General features: G+C 42.4%; 1 protein-coding gene across 5 annotated transcripts in view; it reads left to right on the top strand.

The window, feature by feature from the left end:
* LOC121541584 (erbin) overlaps positions 1–22,986 on the top strand; it is a 123,104-nt gene that overhangs the window by 55,825 nt on the left and 44,293 nt on the right. For 4 of the 5 annotated variants that reach the window (XM_041850704.2, XM_041850705.2, XM_041850706.2 and 1 more), the window contains exons 3-7: positions 10,324–10,521; positions 11,120–11,237; positions 15,935–16,013; positions 16,997–17,086; positions 18,596–18,652. In XM_041850704.2, coding sequence (XP_041706638.2) covers positions 10,333–10,521; positions 11,120–11,237; positions 15,935–16,013; positions 16,997–17,086; positions 18,596–18,652 — 533 coding nt within the window. In that variant the 5' untranslated portion in view covers positions 10,324–10,332. Of the gene's footprint in view, positions 1–8,016; positions 8,089–10,323; positions 10,522–11,119; positions 11,238–15,934; positions 16,014–16,996; positions 17,087–18,595; positions 18,653–22,986 lie in introns of all 5 variants that reach the window. The other variant, XM_041850703.2, reaches the window with a different exon arrangement.

Here is a 22,986-nt window from a genome sequence, read left to right as displayed (position 1 = left end):
TTCGATTTGGTTTGAGTCATTTTAAAGTTTATCAAGTGTGTTTGTCACCCAGATCAGATTACTTAACCTCATTGCAGCAGAGATTCAAAGAAAACAATCATGGTTTTGTTCTCCCTTGTCCCGTAAGACAGCAGAGAATCGAGGACACTGGTGAGAACCAAAACCTTGGAAACTGGAAGAGCCGGTTCAGTTAGGCCCCATGCCGCTGCCACTGATGCCTAACAGTGTCATCTTTCCACCCATTCCCATTGAAATTCACTTCCATTTTCTCAACTCTCGGGCCTTTCTGATGCATTCCCACGTCGTCTTGGCCAGAGTGGTAAGCTGAGGAAGAGCTGGAGGTGTGTGTGTACAGTGTTTGTGTGGACCTCCCTAACCCCAATGTCATCCCCTGAATGATTGAGGAGCTGCCTGCACCTCTCCTGCGGTGCCCGCTAGCGGTGAGTCCGGTGCAGAGGTAACACAAAGCTCCATCATGTGTGGCATAGAGGTAACATACACCTGAAAACACAGTTGTTTTCCAGAGCTCTTCACACGAGTCACGTCAATCTTCTCACCCCATCACATCGCGTGACTGTCTTGACACATGCCTTCCTAAACGTATCACAAACCCTGTGTCCAGATGAGATCACAACCTCAACAAGTAGGCCTGATCTAATGTCACCTAACATTAGCAGCATTTTGATTTCATTCAACATCAGCTTGGCTTTAACCTGGCTGCTATACTGTTTCTACTTTAGCCATCTTCTAAGGAATTGTTTGGCATGACAGACGTTTCAATGGAAGTGTTCTATAGTGTCTGTAAACAAGTTCATTATCAAGTAGACTGCATTGTCTGTAGTGAAACCATGAAACCACACGGCAGCTAGCCAGGCCTCCTAGCCATTGGCACTCTGCTGTTCCTTCACATTGAGGAAGTGGCCTTTTCTTTACTCTCTTCTTCTGTGCCAGACGAAGACGACTTCAAAGTTGTACAGCAGCCTCCCTCCCTCCGTAGGAATCTTTATTTATTTATTTATTTTATTTATTTTTTCTTTGGGCCTAATTCTCTGGGTGACGAGTTTCGTCATTGACCCAGCAGGCAGGCAGCATTCCTGCAGCAGTCTACAGTATCAGGATGAAAAAGCTCCTTTCATAAGACTGCAAGACTTATAGGCTAATCACATTCTAGGATATTAACCAGATGAGTGCTACTACCTTCTATAAATAACTCTATACTGTCACATCAGAGACTGTGCGACTCACATTTCCGCTCTACACACACACACTACTCAACAACTACTTCCCTTCTCTCCTTTGAACAGCTCAGAGATGGGTCCCAAATGGCAGCCTATTCCCGATAGGCCTTGTTCAAAAGTAGTGCACTATAAAGGGAATAGGGTGTCATTTCAGAAACAGCCAGGGACACCCAGTCGCAAATTAACCCCTAGCTCCCCCTAGGGTTAGGTTGGAGAGAGGGAGAGAGAGAAGACAGACTGAGAGCACTACCCTGAGTGTTGTGTAATTGGTTCCCAGCATATTTCACTGGATGAACTTGAAGTGGGTCAGCGAGTCCCAGTTGGCCGGCAGAGACTGTTGGGAGATCTGCTTATGCCCAGAGTGCGTGTGAACATGCTCGCTGACACACACACACACACACACACACACACACACAGTGAGAGATGGGGAGATGAATGCCAGCCCTGGAGACAGGAAGCTTTCTCTATCTGCCCAGGTACCAGGCCAGCTGCAGCCCCTCCTGCCTCCTTTATCACCCTGCCCTCTCTGTCCAGACCACTGACTCTGGCACCCGGAACATGTCTGTCCCATGGCAGAGTATTGCATCGGACAGACTACAATACTCCTCCTGCCTCTCACCTAGCTACCTCCTTTTAGAATTCACCGGCTTTATTGGCCACCTGAGCTCTGTTTGGATAAGACAACTACAGCAGGTGCCAATTTTTGTTTGAGTGTGTGTGTCCTAGCTTAAATAATTTACTGTGTTTGACACTGAAAATAGTAAACATCACCAGGGCAGGTTGGATGAATGTGAACTGAAGGATCTCACTCCCTCAACACAGAGCAGGTTTCTACCACATGTATATGTGTATGTCACTCAAGAGGCGGGGTGTATCTCTTTAGCCTCCCCTAACAGCGGTTGCCGTGATGACGCCACTCACCCGAGAGGTGGTGGGTTACTGTCTGAAAGGGAAGAGCTTTTACTGCTCCATATGGAAGGGAGGAGGAGGAGGAGGAGGGATGGTGGACTAATGACCTGCCCTTTGACCCAGTTCATTCACCATTACACTGGGCCACTGACAGACAGACACAAACTTTCACACCAAACACGCAGAGCAGAGTTCTGCAGGGAGTTTATATGCCTATGGTGGCTTTTTAAAGCCACAGGCCCTTAACACAGATCTCTCTCTTTGGCCGCTCCACTGTTATTAAACACAGTTATTATTGAAACACGTACTACTGTAGACATGTAAATGAGTACGTAGAGGGAAAATCGGTTAATGCCGAGAGCTTAATATGTCTGGAAATGCTCTGAACATGAAGGCCCTCGCCAAAGGCAAGGCATGGGCAACGTTTTGTGGGCTAGGGCTAGAATAGATATTGAAGTTTGCATCAGCCCCCAGAGGCTAGTTAAACCATAGGAAGACATGTATGTTGCACTGTGGTGAGGCAATGGGCAGCGTACGTTTCTTGGTAATGAGAGCAGCCTATCAGGCAGCATATCTCGTCAGGGAGCTAGCTAGCACTACTGTAGCACTAACTCAGACTGGAGATTAAGGCTCTCTCGCTATGCTAACACTGTAGCTTAGCCTTAGCCTATCCTTCCTATCCCCATAATCCTTCCCCATCCACCTGCTTTTCTTCTCTTCTTCAGTGTACTGCACACTCTCTCCTTGTATGTAACCTAATCCTCATCCTGCTAATAGTCTCTGTATCCATCCTTCTCTCCTCCTTCCTGAAGTCCAGTCTCACCTCTGCGATTGAAGTATGTACGTCATCTCTTCACATGCTGCCATCTCTTCACACAATTCCTTCTTTCTGCCATTCACACGCATCCCTCTCTTCCTCTCTTCTTCACATCCCCCTCTACTCTTTCTGTCGCCCTCTCCTCCTCACGTACATCTGTCACCTTTACTCATCATACATCCCCTCTTCTCCTCTCCAACACCTATCCCTCTCTCCTCTCCTACATGCTCTCTGGCTCTCTGCGTCATGAATAACCTTTTAAGTAGTCAGCCAGCTACTCTATCTTGCTGTGAAGTGAATGGAGTCCAGCCCTCCACACACACACACACACACACACACACACACACACACACACACTGCTCTCCTCTGATATACCTGATTACTCATAATGTAGGATGTGTGTGTGTGTGTGTGTGTGTGTGTGTGTGTGTGTGTGTGTGTGTGTGTGTGTTCGTGTGTGTAATCAACTCTACAGCTGCTGATGGCTGACAGTTTAATTGTAAATATGCCTCAGTCCTCCAATGATTGGGTCCTGACAGGCTTACTTATCTGGGAAACCCCTTGGTAAATACAAACCATGATGATACGAGTATATGCCAGTAACAGTAGGTCTGTATAGAAATTACAAAAGGAGATAATGTTTGCGGTTGCATACATGGCTAGTTGTCACAGAGGGAGGAGAGAGGGAGTGTGTAGAACGAAGTATGGTAATTAGTATCTGGGCAGTACAGACTGGTACATGGATTCCCTGGAAAACCCCGGTAACATTGGCAATTTAATGCATTTATAATATACAGTGCATTCGGAAAGTATTCAGACCGTTGACTTTTTACACATTTTGTTACATTACAGCCTTATTCTAAAATGGATTAAGTTCATTGTTTTCCTCATAAATCTACACACAATACCCCATAATGAAAAAGCATAACCGTTTTTTATAAATTTTTGCAAATGTGTTTCCAAATACTTTCCGAATGCACTGTGTAATCATATATGCCATTTAGCAGACACTTTATTTTTTATTTATTTTTATCTGAGGCGATTTAGTCATGCATGCATACATTTTATTTTGACCTCTTATCCCTGAGGCACCCACTAACTTCCTTCTGTTTGGCCCTCAGTGTGTACAGACGTCAGAGGCCCAGTCAAGTGTGTGTGTTTGCCTGTCCCTGTTTCGCTGTCGGCAGCTGTGTGAGCAAGCCACTCTTACACCCTTTCGTCACTGCGCACGGAGGAGGGAGAAATGCATTCTGAGAAGCACAAGCATTTGACCGTTGTTCTAGTTGGAGAAAGGAGAGTCACAGCTTTTTATGAGTGTATATAATGTATTTCTCACCTCTTAATATTGAGTTCACTTTACAACCAGAGTAGGCTGTAGTATGGTTTTTGATGCGCCCGTGGAGCAGAGTTCGCCATTTTCAGTGAATAGGCCTACATTAGTTAGCCTAGGCCTAGTGCTAGAATGTTTTTGTAGGACATTAGCCTACATTTACTGATATATTAATCAATTAGCCTACATGGCTATGTAGCAACAATATATTTAGAGTTAGCAATCTAGCTAAGTGTTTTGAGTTCCCACTTCCTCAGGTGGTGAATAATATAACCTATAGGCTAATATGCACAAAGACGTTGGCAAATTCTCTGAAGAGCCAAAAATACATCTGGATCCTTTTTTGACAGGTTGCACATCAAAATATCAATCATGTGCTCCCTGAATATGTTAGATAAATTAGCTTCCTTTTTGTTTTTTATCATAAGCTACCATCTCTGTTGTCTTACTGGAAATAAATTGTCTAGAGCCCTGCTGCTAATTTAAAGTAACTGTCCATTAAAACATGTTTTTTATCGGTGTATTTATTTTTATTGTGCAAAATGGTTAGTTATCACAATAATACTTTTGGTCCATGTTGCCAAGCTCTAGCACCTCCCCAAACAAGTATTTATGGCAGATTTATCATTATCACAAAAAAATGGCTACATTGATTGCGATTATGGATTTTTGTCCATATCGCCCAACTCTAGGAGAGGCCCCGAGATAGGCCTGCTTTCACTCATTTAGGCCCTCTCGTTCCTGCTTATTATAGACTACACAATTCGTTCTCTCTCTCTCTCTCTCTCTCTCTCTCTCTCTCTCTCTCTCTCTCTCTCTCTCTCTCTCTCTCTCTCTCAGACTGGCGTACTAGCCTATTACTAATACTCATTCACTCATTGGTTATGATTCTCCACCCTTCTCTCAAATTGTGCACTTGCAACTTAACTCTCTCTTACTCGTCTCTCCCTTTTTCTTGCTCGCTCACTTTTCTTTCACTTTCTCTCTTTCTGTTCTGCTCACTTTTCTCCCTGAACTATGTGGCTATTAGTGTGATTGTAGATAATCCATTGAGGTGTGGTGGCAGTGGAAGTCTTATCCCGTTTCTAACCCAGGAGAGCATGGCGGGCTGACAGCCCCATCTCTCTACAGGCAATTAGAGATGGACATGCACTAGCCCTACATCAACACACATACACACAAACGCACACTAAGGGAGTCAGACATGTTGTGTTACGATGTGGTGCGCAGCTGTAGATAAAGGGGCAGAAAGTCGCATTCTCTATTCACTCCAGTGAACAAGGCCTCCATTGACCAGAGCACATTCCATAGTGCAATACTATAATCTGTACTGCCATAAAGCCCCCAGCCATAGCCAACTCTGTCATCAGACCAATAATAGCCACTATGAATCTTGTGGCCCCTTCAAATAAGCGAGTGAAGAGCGCGCCTTGGAAAGAAAGCAAAAGCCATTCACGTTTCTTTCCAATCCGCACAGTCATTTTCTTTAGTTTCCTGATTGGCTGTCCCTCAAGGACGTGTAGTCGAGCATCAGCCCTTTCATACCTGGTCTGACTGTTGTTTCATGACAAAATACGATAGTGAAGGACTGAATTCTTTGGAGGATGACTCACATCACAACGTTGTTTGTGTTTATCCTTCACTACAACACAATTAGGCCTGCAGCCTTATGCGGTATTGAGCTGCTGTATATGCTTCTTGCTATGCCTGACTGAAAGTGGTGTTAATTTGAAAGCGTTCCAAGAGGAACTGCTCTATATTTTCTTTTTTGAGCAAGATGCTTTCACAATGGCAGAAATTGCAATTATACAGCCATTAGTGGAGGAAGGAATAGCTGAGATGTAGATTTTGCCTTTGGCCTCACAAAGAGCTAATGATGCTATGTCAACCTTCACCTGCTAGATGTTCCTCAACCTCAGGTCCTCGGAACGGCACTGATCCCTGAGATGATTCTGAGCAGTCCCTCAGATGGTTAGCTGACACCAGTTTAGTCTGTTCTCAAGTGCTGTTTTTATAGACCTAGCCTAAGCAGTTTTCCAATGGGGAAAGTCCTAAGCAGGGTGATTCCTCACAAAACCAGGACAAAAATGACCATGAATTCTGTGATTCTCATGACATTTAATCCATAGAATGGTCCTTTTGGAGGAAGGATTGTTAACATGTAATTTACATTTTGTATCTAAAAGCATAATAAAAAACAATCAAAGTTGGCATATTTATGACATTTTGGAAATGTGAGTTATAGATCTGTCATTCTCATTGAAACCAATTCTAAGAAGCGGTAGATCTGTTCTGTGTGCTATTTCTATGCTTCCCGTTCTGAAGTTCTTTCGGTTTTGTAGACCGGCTTCAAACAGCTGAAAATACAATATTTTGGGTTATGGAAAATATATTTCACAGCGGTTTAGATGGTACAATGATTCTCTACACTATAGTTGATTGTTTTGTCACAAACTGAAATTAGGCAGACTACTCGAATTTTAGCAACCAGGAAATGGCGGAGCGATTTCTGCATAGTGCATCTTTAAGACTCCATAATGTTTTATATGTATGTGCTACAGAGCAAAAATGTAGCAGAGATCCCACTCGTGAACTTTGAAATGCCTGTAGAGTATATTATGTTAAACAATATATATATATATATATATATGTTTTAATCATGTTTATATTTTTCAAAATGAATTAAATATTATTATGTTTTAAATACCACTCATATTTCATAGCAAGGGGTAAAGGTTCATATGACACCAGTTTTTGCTTTGTAGCACCTACATATGAAACATTATGGAGTCTTAAAGGAGGCCTAGGTAAGTCCAAAATGTCATAAATATGCCAACTTTAAATATTTCTTAATTATGCTTTTAGATACAAATGTCAAGCATATGTCAACAATCCTTCTTCCAAAGGGCCATTTTATGGATAAAATGTTTGTCCTGGTTTCGTGAGGACTCATCCAGCAGTCTTCTAAGGTGCAAGGGCGTTAGCACTCTTCCAAGGAGGAAGGACAATAGCTCTCCACTCCCTGCTATTAAAAAAGCTTGAGAAACATTGAACATGTTTGTTGTTTATCTATGCCTTGTCAGACAGATTTTACGCCTTAATGAGATGCCACAGGGCTCAGTCCCCTGGCACTGAGTGTTTTCCACTAGCGCTTGCTGTCAGCTATACAGACTCAATTCGCTAATCAGAAAATAGTCAGCCCGCTAGAATAAATGCTATGCATCTTCTTGCAATCTATTGATAGGACAGTCGCCTGTCAGTCACAACGTGAACGATGACAGGGAAACACTGCTGGTTTGACAGTCTGCCGTCTGTCCCGGTACCTGGGGGTGTGAGTTGTGTACGCTGCTGCGCTCGCTGTGGTTTCAGTCGAATTTCTACACTGAGGGGAGCGCATGATGCTCTTTCATCGTCTCTGAGTGAATTTGCACGTCCCATATAATGTGGTAACGATGAGTCGAAATCTACTTAGCTTGTTGTTTTTTCTGGCACATTCATTTATTTTCTTTTGTGTTTCTTGTGCAGCCACGGAGTGGTGGCTCATAGGCTTACTATGCTTTTATTGACGAACAACAAGCTTGACTAGTTTATAAAAGGTGTCGAACTAACTGAATAAAGTTGATCTCACATATCCTTGCAATTCATAAATCATGCAACGTAGTTATGTCCATGGTATCGCATCGGGACACGTAAACTAAAGATCTCCTTTGTATTTTTGATAGGAAGTCCATCAGGACTTGCCAGACAGTGACATTAAAGCGAGTGACTCATCAGTAGCCTACCGAATCGCACTGGTAAGAGGGCTGTTCATTTGGCTCCCTATTTTTCCTACTGTTAGGCTTTTCTGCAGATAAATTATGAAAACATTCGATGAAGATGGTGAATCCTCCTCACTCCAATAACAATAGGTAGGCTAGTGGAGAGTGCCTTTCATATGTTTGCCTTAGATAGGCTTAGTGTCTGTGTCCTTATCCTCTGAATGGAGATGCATTGTCAGTGCACTGACGAGCAACAGAGTAATCTATATGCAAATGTAATCTATATCAAGTGCCAGCTCATTGTCACCGTTTATACCTCAGGTAAAATATTGGGGAGTGGGGAAGGCATATCCATGAGGTATGCTTTGTTTGTCCAGATAGGTCTCTTCTCTCTGGGACAGATGAGTGCCACTGCTGTACTGTGTTGTGGCTATGAAGCTGTATTGAAAGTAATATGATACTGTTGAAGAGCTTGCTTTCATTATCCAGCGATGTTCTGGACCCACATGTACACAACTCTCTTTCTGAAGAGGTTTTAAAGGGGCCCATGTAATGAGTTTCCAAACTAAACAATGCTCAGAGGGCATTGTGTTGATGATAGCTGGCCCTTTGCTCCGGCACTTTCAACGCAACACAGATGTAAATGAGAATGCATTGCAGATCCTGCATATGTGTCAATATGGTCACAGAGAACAAACGATTAGGCCATGTCAAATAAAATAAAATGTTATTGGTCACATACACGTGTTTAGCAGATGTTATTGCGGGTGTAGCAAAATGCTTGTGTTTCTAGCTCCGACAGTGCAGTATATCTAAAAAGTAATATGCTAAATGGCATATTATTATTATTATTATTATTATTATTATAATATCTAACAATTTCACAACATATACCCAATACACACAAATCTAAATAAAGCAATGGAATTAAGAATATATAAATAAATATATGGACGAGCAATGTCAGAGCGGCATAGACTAAGATACAGTAGAATAGTATAGAATACAGTATATACATATGAGATGAGTAATGCAATATATGTAAACATTATTAAAGTGACTAGTGTTCCATTTATTAAAGTGGCCAGTGATTTCTAATCTGTGTATATAGGCAGCAGCCTCTAATGTGCTAGCGAAGGCTATTTAACAGTCTGATGGCCTTGAGATAGGAGCTGTTTTTCAGTCTCTCGGTCCCAGCTTTGATGCACTTGTACTGACCTCGCCTTCTGGATGATAGCGGGGTGAACAGGCAGTGGCTCGGGTGGTTGTTGTCCTTGATGATCTTTTTGGCTTTCCTGTGACATCGGGTACTGTAGGTGTATTGGAGGGCTGGTAGTTTGCCCCCGGTGATAGGGTTGTGACGATTATGGAATATTGGGTAATGATTCATTGTCATGCAATTGGCCATGGTTATTGTCATAATTGTAGTTTTTGGAGAAAAATGTTTTGAGTTTGTAATGCATCTTTTTGAAGATTAGCTAAGACGTACCTAATGAATCAAACCCAGCTTTGGTGTCACCCCTGTCTCAAAACCGAATGGTTTTGACCACTTGGCAGTTTTGGAAATGAAGCTTCTCCTCCCAACCGTGCTGTTCTGCTCGTGAAATTATTACCAAATGTACCCACTTCATGTAAAAATGAAAAACTGCATTTGGGTAAACTATTTATTGTCCATAATTGTCGGTTACACGATTATACGATTATTGTGCCAGCCCTGTTATGTAACTGCTTACAGTGTAATTTATGCCCATATTTCATAAGGGCTGTGGAAAACTAGCAGATCATAATGGATGCTGCCTTCGCCCTTAGATCCTCTTTGTAGCTTTTGGTAAAACCTCTTGGACTGTTGTTGAAGCACTGAGTGTAGCCATACTAGGGATGGCCATTAGATTTTCTTCTACTGTTCGAGTACTTGCATGATTTTTTTCAGAGTACTCAAACATCTGGTGCCCAGGCTGGTGGGTGGTCAGGGCTCCACAGTGCAAGCATTTCACTCGCATTTGCGAATAAAAATAGAAGTCAAGTATGACATTTATAGCAAAATAAATGCTGCAGTAGCTGTTTTCAAAGTGTTTGTTGTTTTGTTTCGTAGCTGGTAGGTAATTACACAAGAAACCTGCCTTACCTGCCCACTAGTTCAATTTCTTCACTCTGACACTGCCATTTCTCTCTTGGCTTAGGATGTTACCTGTAATAGCTTTAGCCCCAAGAAGCACCAGTAGTTCACTGACCTGTCTTGACACTGACTCACCTCTCCCTCTCTCTCTGCAGTGCCTGAGGATGTCGAGCAAGCGGAACCTGTTTGTGCGGCTGGTGCCGTGCCGCTGCCTGCGGGGGGAGGAGGAGACGGTGACGTCGCTGGACTACTCCCACTGCAGCCTGGAGACTGTGCCCAAGGAGGTCTTCAGCTTCGAGAAGACCCTGGAGGAGCTCTACCTGGACGCCAACCAGATCGAGGAGCTGCCCAAAGTAAGACACAGATGGATGCATTCATAATAAATTCAGAATGTTACACACCCAAATACCCAGATCATTTTTGAATAAAAGAAGGTGGTCCTGTAATATATATATGATGGTTTAGAAACGTGAACCTGTCAAAGTTGTAGTAACCGCCCTCTCTGGCAAACACTATCTGAGTGACATAATGAAATCAGTCCATAAGGATAAGGCTGTAGGTCTTGATCAAGTTGCAGCCTCTCATTTCAGTTGGGCCTTTTCCTCCTGCTGCTCACAACACTGAGTGCGTTACCAAGGGATGATTGTAGTGGTTATGTTAGGCAAGAGTATCCCGCCGATAGAATGGAGCCAATCCACAACGCAGCCCTGTTCTTACCCCTTTCCCCCACACACTGTCAGTCTATAATTCTCCAAGTGTGTTGTGGCGGAGTCAGCATCAGCTGGCTGCTGGGGCCCAGCAACTTGATGCTTGGCTGTGAATGAGCTGCAGCTTCCTTTACAAACCAGAGTCCTGCCTGAGTCATGCTGCGAAATCAACTTGTCTTATTCTCGCTCTCTTTCTTCCTATCTCTCGCTCTTTCTCCCGTTCTCTCTCTTCCTCCGTCCATAGCAACTGTTCAACTGCCAGTTGCTCCACCGACTGAGCATGCCAGACAACGACCTCACAGTGCTGCCTGCGGCCATCGCCAACCTCGTCAATCTCAGGGAGCTGGACGTCAGCAAGAACAGTAAGCACAATGACCACAAAATGACCACAATGTATCACTGTCTCAATAGGAGTATGACCAGAATGACCACTCTTTCAATAAGAGAATGACCATTCATTCAATACAAAAGTACAGTATGACCAGATCAATAACATAATATAATTTTGTTGAGGTCTTTAAGGAGTTGCAGCCTACCCATTTTCCCTTTGGGGATGGTGTTTATGTTTAGAATGACTACTGTCTCGCATTCAACTTTTACTTTAGGACTCTCCATCACTTATCATGCCACTCATTCTCAAAAGTGGATTTTGACTGAAGAGCCATCCCACTTCTTCATATTTGTGCAGTATGAATAAAGAATGTTAAAAGTTGACTGGCTAGTCAGAGAAGGATGGTTCAGTAATAGTTCAAGACTGTTTCCACTGTCTCTGGCCTAGACCTGCGTGCTAGACTGAAAGAGACTAGACAATACCTGTGTGCGAGTCGGTATCTATCAGCAGTGGGATGTTCAGTCTACTTAACTAATTGCCCCTTACTTTCCCTCTGTTGTCGAAGAAAATTACTGAAACATAAAGTAGATTAGATTATGTAAAAAGTGTCCCAGTGTCGGTTACACAATCAACTCTCCAATCTCAAATTGAGATAAGTTAAAACAAAGAAACCCTTAAAAGTATCAGTACCACACAAAAGTGCTGTTTCAACACAACATTATTTATACACAACAGTAGAACACACCGCTGACAAACCCTTGTGTAAAAAAAGGAAGTCATGACAGGACAAGCTAAAGCCTGGAAATGATTTTGTACACTATAATACGTAGGCCTAGCACTACCTTACAACAACTGGCCAAATCTAAAATGACATCCTAGTTCATGTATAGAATAGTGGTGCACTTTGTAGGGAGTAGGGGGTCATTTGAGACTGAACCGGTGCAAACTGTGAATGCAGCTCCCCAGAGCTCTCTCTCATCTCCAGTCTAATGGAGGAGCCGCTCACTGCTAGTTGTCAGTGTGAGAGAAAGCATATGTATGTGTGGATGGCTGCTACATTGATCAAATGTGATTATCACCAAATAAGGGCCTCACAGACGTTCTCTAAGCAAGATTCTAAAACCGTTGCATCGGCAAACGTACTATTGAGTGACATTTCGTTTTTCAGTTTGTTCACTTCATCTAGGTAAAGTAATTGGGAAAAATATAATATCTGAAAAACAACTAGAACATTACCACCGCTGTATTTGTAAAATGTCATGGCATATAGGCCTAGCAAACAATTCCCAAATAATCAGGCACATGTTCGTTTGAGCACTGTTGAGTTTGATAGAAATATGGTGTAATGGCCGGTCCTTTCAGATTGTTGTGCTTTGAGACAATGCCTCGTACTGCCTTTATTACAGTTATTACATCCAGCCTCAGTACAGCTGACTGGCGCACAGACAGACAGTCTCACACACACACACTGCTACACACACCAATGTTCTGTTCTACTGCTCCAGTGCACTGAGTGACAGACAGCTAAATAAACAAGTAGCAAAGAAAGTAAAGTAACACCATGTCGTTTCTTGATAGTCTCCCGAGTGGCGCAGTGGTCTAAGGCACTGCATCGCAGTGCTAGCTGTGCCACTAGAGATCCTGGTTCGAATCCAGGCTCTGTCGTAGCCGGCCGCGACCGGGAGACCCATGGGGCGGCGCACAATTGGCCCAGCGTCGTCCAGGGTAGGGGAGGGAATGGCCGGCAGGGGATGTAGCTCAGTTGGTAGAGCATGGCGTTTGCAACGCCAGGGTTGTGGGTTCGATAAAATAATGTATGTGCTAACTGTAAGTCGCTCTGGATAAGAGCGTCTGCTAAATGACTAAAATGTAAATGTAAATGTTGATCTCCACTTGGTTTTCGTGTCCATCCACCACAGTGGAGTCCATACCAGACTAATCAAAGAGTAAGGAAGGTCTGGGGAGTTTTAGTGACTTAAGGCTACGTCTGTTTACTTAATAGAAGCTTACCCTCCTTCACCTAGTACTCAGGCCTAAGTGTTGTGAACACAAATCAAAGTATATAGAAATAAACCTTGAGACTTGCTCACAACCCGCCCCCTCGATTTGAGCCACTGTTGAGCGGATGTTTTGGTGAGAACTGCCAGACACACTCCGTCAGTTTCTCTCTGCTAATGTGTCACCTCCTCGAGCACTCAGCCCTGTGGTTGTTTACAGAGGAAAGGCGCAGCCCAGGAGCTCTAATGCACAGCTAAGACCAGACACGTCTCACAGAGTACTGACTGACTGACTAGTTGACTGGCACTAGTCTACGCCACTCTTCTGCTGTTGAAAACAGAAATGCTAGCATTATCCCCTTTTCATATTATTTGTTTCTTATCTTGTCACATTTTTTAAAATGTATTTTTAAAATCCTAAACCCACTACTTTTTGAGACATTTGTCAACCTGCTTTACAAATGATTGGAGACAATCTTTTAAAAATGTAGGCCTAAATCAGGGATAGGCAACATTGGGGCTGGGGGCCACAAAAAATGTGAACTTACCATGAGGGGCCGCAGTGGCTCGCAGGTCTGCATATTCACATCCATACCCACGTATGCAGTCAGAACCGGCCCTAGCCTTATGGGGGCCCTAAGTAACAATTAGCCCTCTGGTCAGTAATTCTACAGGTTTAAATAGCTCTCTAGACCAACTTAACAATCTTTTTGTTGTTGTTGCTGAAATGGCCTAATTGAGTGGCTGTCAGTAACTGACATAACAAGAGAAAATTGCACCGTGTATTCTACGATTCTAACTCTTAACAGTACATTTATTTTAATTTTATTATTGATCTGCGGGCCTACAAAAAGGGGGCCGCCAGTTGCCCATCCCTGGCCTAAATGGAAAATGATGGCGTACATCTGTATGTTGTGTGTCAACACATTAGATGTAGGTTCTGAGGGATAGCCTATCCACAAAGCAAAATCAATGTTAGCCTACTACTTTTGATAAATATTTATTTACAACCATATATAGTGCCTTCAGAAAGTATTCATACACCTTGTTGTGTTACAGCCTGAATTTAAAATGGATTAAATTGAAATGTTGTGTCACTGGCCAACACAATATCCCATAATGTTTTTAGGAATGTATTAAAAATGAAAAGCTTAAATGTCTTTAGTCAATAAGTATTCAACCCCTTGTTATGGCAAGGCTAAATAAGTTCAGGAGTAAGACATTTTCTTAACTGGTCACATAAGTTGCATGGACTCACTTTGTAGGTAATAATAGTGTTTAACATGATTTTTGAATGACTACCTCATCTCTTTACCCCACACATACAATTATCTGTAAGGTCCCTCAGTCGAGCAGTGAATTTCAAACACAGATTCAACCACGATGACCAGGGAGTTTTTCCAATGCCTCACAAAGAAGGGTACCTATTGCTAGATAGTTAAATATTTAAAAAAAGCAGACATTGAATATCCCTTTGAGCATGGTGACGTTATTAATTACACTTTGGATGGTGTATCAATACACCCGGTCACTACAAAGATACAGGCATCCTTCCTAACTCAGTTGCCGGAGAAGAAGGAAACCGCTCAGGGATTTCACCATGAGGCCAATGTTGACTTTAAAACAGTTAGTTTAATGGTTGTGATGGGAGAAGACTGAGGATGGATCAACAACATTGTAGTTACTCCACAATACTAATCTAAATGAAGAAGGAAGCCTGTACAGATTAAAAAATATTCCAAAACATGCATCCTGTTTGCAATAAATCACTAAAGTCAAACTGCAAAAAGTGTGGCAAAGAAATGAACATTATGTCCTGAGTACCAGTCTTCATATTTTAAATCATGGGGGTGGTTGCATCATGTTATGGGTGTACTTGTCATCGGCAAGGACTAGGGAGTTTTGTAGGATAAAAATGAATGGAATAGAGCTAAGTACAGGCAAACTCCTAGAGGACACCTGGTTCAGTCTGCTTTCCAACAGAAACTGGGAGACAAATTCACTTTTCAGCAGAACAATAACCTAAAACACAAGGCCAAATATTCACTTGAGTAGTTTACCAAGACGACATTGAATGTTCCTGAGTGGCCTATTTACAGTTTTGACTTAAATCGTCTTGAAACTTTATGGCAAGACTTGAAAATGGCTGTCTAGTAATGATCAACCACCAACTTGACACAGCTTGAAGAATTTTTAAAAGAATAATGTGCAAATATTGTACAATCCAGGTGTTCAAAGCTCTTAGACTTACCCAGAACAACTCACAGCTGTAATCACTGCCAAAGGTGATTCTAACATGTATTAACTCAGGGGTGTGAATACATATGTAAATGAGATTTCATTTTCAATACATTTAGAAAAACATGTTTTCATTTTGTCATTATGGGGTATTGTGTGTAGATGGGTAAGGAAAAAATATATTTAATCAATTTTGAATTCAGGCTGTAAAACAACAAAATGTGGAATAGGTTGAGGGGTATGAATACTTTCTGAAGGCACTGTATAGGCTACTGTAGAAGCGGTTGATTTTCCAGTTTATAAAAAAAAGCTGGAGTTGAATGTGGGATATTGAAAATATTGAGTAAGTTATAGAATTACTCTTTTGATCTACGAGATATGGAGATGTTTGATCCTGCTCTGTTAAATATCCCCCAGGAATTGTAACACGTTTAAATAATTAAACACCTTATATGTTGACATGATGTAACTGTACATCTGCTTCATGTTCTAGGTATCCAGGATTTTCCAGAAAATATAAAGAACTGCAAAGTCCTGGCTATCGTTGAAGCAAGTGTGAATCCCATCTCCAAGTAAGTTTGGTACAAATTCTTTAAAAGTCACACCTGTGTATTTACCTACACACGCCGAAGGATATGACTATGCCCTTGAAATGTTAATTTGTAAACCCCTACGGCTAGAACATTCACTAAATGGAAGGATAAGGTCCCTTGTGTTCATAGTGCCAGTGAGTCAGTGAGAACATTCTTAAGTGAATGTTTGCTCTTGCCAAATGTGATTTTCATTTGAGCTAATGCTACCACTGACAATCTGCATCTCAGTGCTTGAGGCGTCACTACAGACCCCCTGGTTCGATTCCAGGCTGTATCACAACCGGCTGTGATTGGGAGTCCCATAGGGTGGCGCACAATTGGCCCTGTGTCGTCCGGGATTGGCCGTTGTAGGCCGTCATTGTAAATAAGAATTTGTTCTTAACTGACTTGCCTAGTTAAATAAAATAAAATAAAACCACTGACAGTGAGGAAATATCATATTCAAACCAAGATGGTTCAAATAAGGATCATTCTTGGGAACGGCAAACAGTTGGCAGACATATACTTTATTTTCATTATAAAGATAAGATTAACGTTATTGTTCCCAAATTGACAATTGTCTTGGACACTGGACACAATACTTTTCTGTAAAATAATAACACCTCTTATTGTGTACTTGTTTGACATTTTTGATGTACTGTTCGGAGCTAGTAACACAAGTATTTCGCTGCACCTGCTATAACATCTGCTAAACTGTGTATGCGACAAATCAACTTTGATTTGATTAGATTTTTATTGATAGATTTTTCTGCCCAACTCCTGTGCCACATTTAGCCGAGATGTGCGTAGATACAGTAATTTGTCTCTTTTTACGATGCTTTTAAAAATAGAATAATAACACATCTATCTTACAACTAATGGCCTATATTGTCTCGTCCGGCTCCTATGCATATCTCCAGTTTGAATTCCTATGTCTTTATAATGTTAGTGATGTGATCATGTTGGTCCCGTCTCCCCTGCAGGCTCCCAGAGGGTTTCACCCAGCTCCTCAGCCTGTCACAGCTCTACCTGAATGACGCCTTCCTCGAGTTCCTTCCAGCCAGCTTCGGCAGGTAAGACATCAGACAGTCAATCAATCACAATTCACTGAGTGTACAACACTTTAGGAACATGCTCTTTTTATGACATAGACTGACCAGGTGAATCCAGGTGAACACTATGATCCCTTATTAATGTCACCTGTTAAATCCACTTCAATCAGTCTAGATGAAGGGAGGAGACAGGTTAAAGAAGGATTTTTAAGCCTTGATAAAATTGAGACATGGATTGTATATGTGTGCCATTCAGAGGGTGAATGGGCAAGACAAACTATTTAAGTGCCTTTGAACAGGGTATGGTAGTAGGTGCCAGGCACACCGGTTTGAGTGCGTCAAGAACGGCAACGCTGCTGGATTTTTCACACTCAACAGTTTCCTGTGTGTATCAAGAATGGTCCACCACCCAAAGGACATCCAGCCAACTTGACACAAGTGTGACAAGCATTGGAGTCAACATGGGCCAGAATCCCTGAGGAACGCTTTCGACACCTTGTAGTCCGTACCCCGACGAATTGAGGCTGTTCTGAGGGCAAAACTCTATATTAGGAAGGTGTTCTTTTTACAGATATTTTGCACAACTACCTCTACCCAGGCCTAAACCCTCACAGAGCAAACCTCCAAAAGCAAATACACTGTATTTGTTGGTCTTAAAGTACACAAATGCTCACATGCAAGGAAGCAGGCAGGTATTGAAAATGGGTGCATGGTGTGAAATTATATCTCCTCAATCACAAAGAATAGCATGACAAGGTACTGTAGGTTATTCCCTCGAGACAGGAAGCCATTATCTTATAGTGATGTTGGAATGACTGGCATGAATCCACATTTCCTTATCTCATCTTCAGAGTCGGTGACCTTAACCTCCCCATGGAAATGCTTTAAACTGGGAAAGGGCAGAAGGCAGGAGAGTGTGTGTTGTGTTTGTGTGTGATGTTGCAGTGTGAGGTTAGAAGTCAGAGGAACCAGTGTGTGTGTATGAATGCAGTGTGATGTGAAAGTTTGAGATAAAATCAACTGCTACAACCCTCTTTCTTCTTCAATTGCTTCAACTTCCACACTCCCCTATCTCTCCCTTGTCTCTATAGAGACTAACTCTTTATAATATGACTCATCTCTCCCATGGTGAAGGTCACAACTGTATATAAGCTATAGTATGTAATCATGGTTAGATCATAAGGTTTATGTCATGGGAGGAAACCTTGCTACTGACCCTATGTAGCTTTCTCTTTGGCTCAGTTTCCCCACCTTACGGCTGAATCACAGCTGGGTTTCAAACTAGCAGGAGTCGTGTGGAATCTTGAATAACATATCTGTAGTGCTCCAATCGTTGTCAGACCCCAGTGATCCAGCCCCAGGATAAGCCTTTGTTTTTAGACAAAACCATCCAGTAAAACGACACTATCCCAAGTTCCTGAAGGCTGGTCAATAGATTTCACTTTGAGTATACACAGTGAGTGTTATGTCATTGACTTGTATTGTACCTCTCTCTCTCTCCTCCTCTTCCTCTCTCTCACTCTCCCTCAGGTTGACTAAACTGCAGATCCTGGAGCTGAGAGAGAACCAGTTAAAGATGTTGCCAAAGTAAGTTTCCCCTGTCTCTGTTTCATGTGTTGTTTTCCCCACATCAAAGCCTTTACAGACCTAACAGCTCACAGTCCCCAGACAAACAAGAGTTGGCTTTTTGTGAGCGACCATGTTTGTGTGAGGGAGAAAAAAGGACAAGTGCCTTTATATTGTCCTTTCGCTCTCTCTTCTCTCCCTCTCTCCACTGCACACTCTTGCTTTCTCAGTCTCTCTCACTTTTTCTCTGTGGCATTGAATTCACCGTGTTATATACGAGTGCTACCCTTTGCTGCAGGGTTTCCGTTTTGAAAATGTGGCGCCGGACATTTGACCGGCAGCATTTTCATTGACCAGACATTTGAGTAATTAACCAGACCCATATGCATTGGGTGCGTAACCTGATTAGGGCGTCCACCCACGGTGCTCAGAATGACAGAAATCACAGTTAGATTATGGTACTTCATCTTAACAAAACATGCAAGTCGAGGATGCAATGACTTGTGTCCTTACCGCGCACATTGAAGATGTTAGAATAACTGTCCACATTTACTTTTCCTTAGCCAACAAGACGAGTAACGAACAGCAAAATCACTAGCCTATGCATAGGCGCCGCGTGAGTTTCACGTATTTTTTTTCACCATAAAAATGCACCTTTATAATAAAGCATTCCATGCATCATCACATTTGCAGACTTATGTAATGTGATGAGTAGATTGGATAGTCATAATTTAGGCAAATAATATAACTCAATCACTGTTTGCAAAAAAGACTGTTCAATGCATGGCTGACCGCGTATAGCATAGAGGCCTGGGATATAGGCTATATCAGATACGTTTCTTCTTTCTTTGCACAGGAAAAACACATTTCATGCAGTTGTACTACACTTTATATGACTGGAGACATAAGCAGAATCTTTTTTAATATAACAAATTACAGGGTAGCCTACTCTGCTGACACTGACAAACAGATCAATAAAAACAATGTTGTCCATATAATATTCCTATGAGAAGGAGAGACACAAATAGAATAATGTTCATCTAAACTGGAGGAGGAAATTATTGTCCGAAAACAAACTTTTAAGTGGCACTGACCCAACAATGATAAAGAGTGAATATGTGCAGTGCCAATAAGATAGGCTATAGGCCTACTGGTCGCTCAATTAAGTTGAGAATTTTGATAACTAAAAGACAGACTAGTATTTTCATTGTTGTCTCTTTAAAACAATAACCTTTTGCTTTCCAAACTATACTGAACAAAAATATAAAAGCAACATGTAAAGTGTTGGTTTCATGAGCTGAAATAAAAGATCCCTGAAATTTTCCATATGCACAAAAAGCTTATTTCTCTAAAATGTTGTGCACAAATTTGTTTACATCCCTTTTAGTGAGCATTTCTCCATTACCAAGATAATCCATCCGCCTGACAGGTGTGGCATATCAAGTAGCTGATTAAAAAGCATGATCATTACACAGGTGCACCTTGTGCTGGGGACAATAAAAGGCCACTCTAAAATGTGCAGTTTTGTCACACAACACAATGCCACAGATGTCTCTGGTTTTGAGGAAGCGTGCAGTTGGCATGCTGACTACAGGAATGTCCACCAGAGCTGTTGCCAGATAATTTTATGTAAATGTTTCTATCATAAGCCGTCTCCAACGTCGTTTTAGAGAATTTGGCAGTACGTCCAACCTGACGGGAGGAGCATCAGCAGGTAAGCAGCGTGGCGGAGCGACACAAAACAATACAAACATTTCTGATAAATATGTTATATTGCAGTAGGCTGCTCTCCTGCAAGCCCTACTAATGAAAGTTTACCAATACCTTGCGGTGAGGTGAGAAAAACATTGCTATAAACAACTTTGAGCTAACCCAAACTGGAGACACGGTGGATAAATCACATGACAGCCTGTGGGATCTGGAGTCTTTCATTGACCAATACTACTATTCCAACCGCGACATGGATTGCGGGGATTCCTTAACTCAGGCTGGCCATAAGAACCAAGACACCGGGGTCTCTGCCAAATAGCCTGCCAAAAGATTTAGGAACTCATCCACTGACACCGTTGATTTAAACAACTCCACCGGCGATGACGTCAACGCTTCCGAAGTAAGTGTTCTGGTCTCCATAAATCAAAAGCTGGCTGTTTTAGATGAAATGAGGAAGAACCTAGCTGACGAACAACTTGAGGATATGTGCAAAGAGAATAAAACGCTAAAGGGCACTGTTGACAAACTGGAAATCAAAGTAAACGATGTTGTCCGTGACAACAGAGTCCTTAACGAGACAGTGCTGGATACACAGACACGCAGTATGCGGGTAAACTTAGAAGAAGTCGAATCTAGTGCGCGAGTTCATATCTACTAATCTGAAAAGACCAGGTACAAAGAATGACATTTTCGCGAGTACATAGAATGGGAGGCACATCCCACCATGGCCCGCGCCCCCATAATAGCTTGTTTTGAGCACTACCAGAAGAAAATCATGGTACAAAAAAAAGTATGTGAGCTCAAAGGCACAAACTATGGAATGAATGACCAGCTCCCTAATGATATCCGAGACAGAAGGGAAATACTTTACCTAACGTTAAAAGAATACAGACAAATGAGTGGACGCTTCTCTATGGTGGTTGATAAGCTGTATATTGCTGGGCAGCTACAGTGCGTTCGGAAAGTATTCAGACCCTTTGACTTTTTCCACATTTTGTTACGTTACAGCCTAATTCTAAAATGGATTCAATTGTTTTTTCCCCTCATCAATCTACACACCATACCCCATAATGACAAAGCTAAAACTGGTTTTTAGAAAATGTAGCACATTTATAAAATAAAAAAAACAGATACCTTATTTACATAAGTATTCAGACCCTTTGCTATAAAACTTGAAATTGAGCTCAGGTGCATCATGTTTCCATTGATCATCCTTGAGATGTTTCTACAACTTGGAGTCCACCTGTGGTAAATTCTATTGATTAGACATGATTTAGAAAGGCACACACCTGTCTATATAAGGTCCCACAGTTGACAGTGCTTGTCAGAGCAAAAACCAAGCCATGAGGTGGAAGGAATTGTCCGTAGAGCTCCGAGACAGGATTGTGTCGAGGCACAGATCTGGGGAAGGGTACCAAAAAATGTCTGCAGCGTTGAAGGTCCCCAAGAATACAGTGGCTCCCATCGTTCTTAAATGTAAGACGTTTGGAATCACCGAGACTCTTCCTAGAGCTGGCCGTCCGGCCAAACTGAGCAATCGAGGGAGAAGGGCCTTGGTCAGGGAGGTGACCAAGAACCTGATGGTCACGCTGACAGAGCTCCAGAGTTCCTCTGTGGAGATGGGAGAACCTTCCAGAAGGACATCTCTGCAGCACTGCACCAATCAGGCCACTCCTCAGTAAAAGGCACATGACAGCCCGCTTGGAGTTTGCCAAAAGGCATAATAAAAAAAGACTCTCAGACCATGAGAAACAAGATTCTCTGAGAAATCAAAATTGAACTCTTTGGCCTGAATGCCAAGTGTCACATCTGGAGGAAACTAGGCACCGCTCATCACCTGGCCAATACCATCCCTACGGTGAAGCATGGTGGTGGCAGCATCATGCTGTGAGGATGTTTTTCAGTGGCAGGGACTGGGAGACTAGTCAGGATCGAGGAAAAGATGAACGGAGCAAAGTACAGAGAGATCCTTGATGAAAACCTGCTCCAAAGACTGGGGCGAAGGTTCACCTTCCAACAGGACAATGACCGTAAGCACACAGCCAAGACAACGCAGGAGTGGTTTCGGGACAAGTCTCTGAATATCCTTGAGTGGTCCAGCCAGAGCCCGGACTTGAACCCGATCGAACATCTCTGGAGAGACCTGAAAATAGCTGTGCAGCGACGCTCCCCATCCAACCTGACAGAGCTTAAGAGGATATGCAGAGAAGAATGGAAGAAACTCCCCAAATACAGGTATGCCAAGCTTGTAGCATCATACTGAAGAACACTCGAGGCTGTAGTCGCTGCCAAAGGTGCTTCAACAAAGTACTGAGTAAAGGGTCTGAATACTTAAGTAAATCTGATATTTCAGTTTATTTATTTTTTTATATACATTTGCACACAGAAAAGCTGTACCATGATATTTGCACTGCTGCTGAGTAAACCTCCAATGGTTCTCCACTATTCCACCTGCTAAAACCTCCCCCCATCCCAAGTTGGGTTGTCGTCCCCATGACTGGCAGACCACCCTTGTCCACCTGGATCCTAGGGCCTTTGAGAGATTGGGACCCAACATTTGAAAAGAGCACACAGTGCCACCTACAGAACAGAAGCAGATTAACAGCCAAATGCATTTCCAACGACCTCACCTCAATTATATTGTA

The sequence above is a fragment of the Coregonus clupeaformis genome, chromosome 27, assembly GCF_020615455.1.
Source record: "Coregonus clupeaformis isolate EN_2021a chromosome 27, ASM2061545v1, whole genome shotgun sequence".
Lineage (NCBI taxonomy): Eukaryota > Metazoa > Chordata > Actinopteri > Salmoniformes > Salmonidae > Coregonus > Coregonus clupeaformis.
The sequence above is the reverse complement of the archived record's forward strand: the minus strand, read 5'-3'. Positions and strand labels throughout refer to the sequence as shown.